At 39.8% G+C, this 3,249-nt stretch overlaps 1 protein-coding gene across 1 annotated transcript; it reads right to left on the reverse strand.

Moving 5' to 3' along the window:
• Nucleotides 1-598: 598 nt before the first annotated feature.
• On the reverse strand, nucleotides 599-2,853 carry CBG25024 (the record flags this gene model as incomplete). Its single annotated transcript, XM_002648619.1, has 10 exons — nucleotides 599-761; nucleotides 818-960; nucleotides 1,268-1,497; nucleotides 1,545-1,697; nucleotides 1,741-1,963; nucleotides 1,990-2,084; nucleotides 2,132-2,271; nucleotides 2,316-2,424; nucleotides 2,468-2,684; nucleotides 2,725-2,853. 10 exons carry the CDS (start codon nucleotides 2,851-2,853, stop codon nucleotides 599-601), a joined length of 1,602 nt encoding a protein of 533 aa, XP_002648665.1.
• Nucleotides 2,854-3,249: the final 396 nt, after the last annotated feature.

Genomic DNA, 3,249 nt, shown 5'->3' on the forward strand with positions numbered 1-3,249 from the left:
GTATAGCAAGAAAAGAGGTTATGAGGTAGGAATCGGTTTCTCATCATCAAGTTGAGCTTCATTTATAGAGATTGCTGTTTCTTCAATCTAGTTCGACGACTCCAGTGGAGAACAACTACTATTTCATGGATGTAGAAAGCGGAACCACGTCCACTGCAAATCTTGACTCTACTGATGGTGTCTGACTCATTAAATTTTTTTACTGCTCGTTAATAGTTATGAACCTGATCCTAATATGTTGTGTTCTCTGATAAAACTGTTTGGTTGTTTGGTGTTCTTTGATAAAACTGTTTGGCAAATCGAGAATTAAAAATTGAAGTGAAGAATTGGAAATGAAAGATCGAGGAAAAAATTGGAATGTAAATAAATTGAAGGAGCTCCCAGTTGGTGTGCTCTCAAAATTTTGCGTTCTGTTTTTTTTTACAAACAACAAGCCGATTCATCACCACACTTGAGAAATCATGGCTAATAGTCAGTCCGAAAAAAAAAATATGTCTTCATCGAATTCAGTTTAGAAATGTACATGATATGAGGTAACAAAATCGAACGATACATTTAAAAAGTATAACAAAGAATCAAACAAGGATGGTCTCATGCATTAGAGCAAGAAGGCTGTAATTATTTCATAACAATCACATTCTACCCCGTCCTTCATAGGAGACTTGTAGATGATTGCTTTTCCGGATCCGTCCTGTGTACAACTCAAACAAATTGAAAGCTGACGGATTTGTCCAGAGGTTGTTGGTACGTTGAACACAACTCTGAAATATTGCATGAAATAAGTCTATTTTTCGGAAAATGAAAATTCAAAACGCACCGAAACTGTTGCTTAGTCGGTGAAACTTGGAAGAACTGATGAACAGAGAAGTTGACAGGGTTCATATGGGTTCGAAGATAACCTACCAAAAGCAGCTCATTTGGAATCATTCTAATTCGATCTTCCGGGTGTTTGGCATAATGCTGAAAAATTAAATAAAATAAATTGATTTGCTGGAAGAATCTTACCTCTTTAGCTTCCTGAACCATGGCAATCTTTTGTTGTTCTGTTAATCTTCTTCTTTGTGTCCCTTTAGCCAAATTCTTCAAATCGTTCTCCAGAAATTGACGAATGTGTAGTGGAAAAAGTGTCACATCAAGAAGTGGAAGAAGATCAAGCATGTCTTGAGGGTGAGACAGAAGAATATGTAGAGCTCCCATGGTTTCTGATTGATGACGCAGCAACACCTATTTATTACTTCTTAGTTTTGATATTGGAACACTGTTTCACCTGAAATCCTTTCAAAGGATTCTTCTCATCAAACTGTTCTGCAACATCTGTTCCATACAGTACTGAAACCACTTGTTCTGTTTTGAAATTTTGGTTCTCGCTTTCATTGAGCATCACTTTGGTGAAGATCTTTTGTGTTTGAACCACTTGAACTCCTTGTCCTTTCAATATTCTTTGAACTTTCGCTTCAATTACAGATAAATCGTAATTTTCAGATTTATCGAACAACTCTGAAAACAGAAATAACGTAAAGCTGACATCGTTAGAACAATCTTACTATAGGCAGTGATAACTTTGTAGAGCTCCTGATAAAAGGAGATGCTGGCATTTGCAGTTGGAAGCTGAGAAACAGATGCTGACTGAGTTGTATTCGTTTGAGTTGTTGTTCCAGAAGTAGTGTGAGTTGTAGTTGACGTCGATTGTTGAGAATCTGAAGTATCATGATTTATCAGCGCATTGAAACCATAGCATACTGCTTTTGAACTTTTTCTCTTCCCTATCATCTTCTCGTACTCCTGGTGGGTATACATTCGGTCCTTTTGTCACTTTTGGATCAAACGCTGGAGGTGGTCCACGGCCTCCAGTTTCGATCATTGTGGCTTTTTTATCCAGGGCCATTGCAACATCATATTGTTTCATCAATTGACCGTCGGTAGTTCCCGGCGTTTCTCGCATTTCTTCTGCTATTGCCATGGCCTGAAAGGAATTTGTTTGAATGGAACCTTTGGTAGATTAAGTACTCGATCTGCGTAAACACGAACTTCGGCTGCCTTAGCAGCAGCTTGTGGATCGACTGGAGCCGTTTTTGCTGCGACCGCTGGAAAAAGATTCACGACAGAATATAAATTCAAAAGATAGTCTAACCATTCTCCAAAGCCCCCGCTATCTTTCCACCTTGATATCCGGCAAGACCATCAAAGACTGGAGTCGCTATGGCATCGAAAATAGCTCCACCAGATGGGTTGTCAATTACTTCCTGTACGCTAGCAAAGATACCTTCTGGTCTAAACAATCAATTTGTTTACAAGGAATAGTTCGAATAACCCACTTATACTCTTTTTCTCTTAAAGATGCTCCCAATGTGGCAGCCCCATCCAAAGTTCCACCAGTAGCCATTCCACCTACAACTGCGCCAACAGGTCCTCCAACAAGGAATCCTGAATTATATTGTTAATTTCGCTGGGTACCTCAGAACTGTACCTGCGGCTCCTCCAGCCATAACTCCTGTGGTTCTAGTCGCTGCCAGAATTGCTTTATTACCACCTTCATGATCTCCAGCTATATGATGAATGGCTCCTTTGACATGACCAACTCCAGGGACTCCATCAGCGAAATTCGATACATTTTTCACACATCTGATTTGAGTGTCTCCAGCTTTTTCTGGTTCTCCGGCTGCCAAATAAACCAGTGATGTAACCTAAATCTATGTTTCAATGGCTACAGTATACATCTCCTACCTGCGAAACTCCAACACATTCATGAAGAAACTTTTCTTGAGTTGCAGCAGCTCCATCCACATCGCCGGTTACTAGCTGGACCACTGACTTTGCTTGTGACACCACAGGAATCGTATTGACGTTACCCATTCTTACATCTGGTTTAAATTCGAATGTGAAAAATCTTTTATACAAAATTTAACATGAGCAAGAGTATTAAAGTACACAACAACAGTGAGAAATTTTTCTGTGAGAGGCATCTGAAGAAATGTTAAGCAACACTGAAGTCAAAACTTACGAAACAACAACTGTAATATTTCGAAACGAGGTGATTGAGAACAGTGAAAATAAAAACTAAATTTGAAAAAGCAAAGCACGCAAAAACTAGCAGACATTGGAGCGAGGTTTCTTTACATACCTCAATCGCAGGAGACCCCGCAAATTCCGAGGAAAAAAAAATCGGGGAAGAAAAACCGGGGAAAGTGGGCGGAGTCGAGAAAAACCGTGCGGCAAAACCGTGCCAGGGTTGCAATTTAGGCTCCGCCC

Source organism: Caenorhabditis briggsae, assembly GCF_000004555.2.
Source record: "Caenorhabditis briggsae AF16 supercontig from assembly CB4, cb25.NA_344, whole genome shotgun sequence".
Classification (NCBI taxonomy): domain Eukaryota; kingdom Metazoa; phylum Nematoda; class Chromadorea; order Rhabditida; family Rhabditidae; genus Caenorhabditis; species Caenorhabditis briggsae.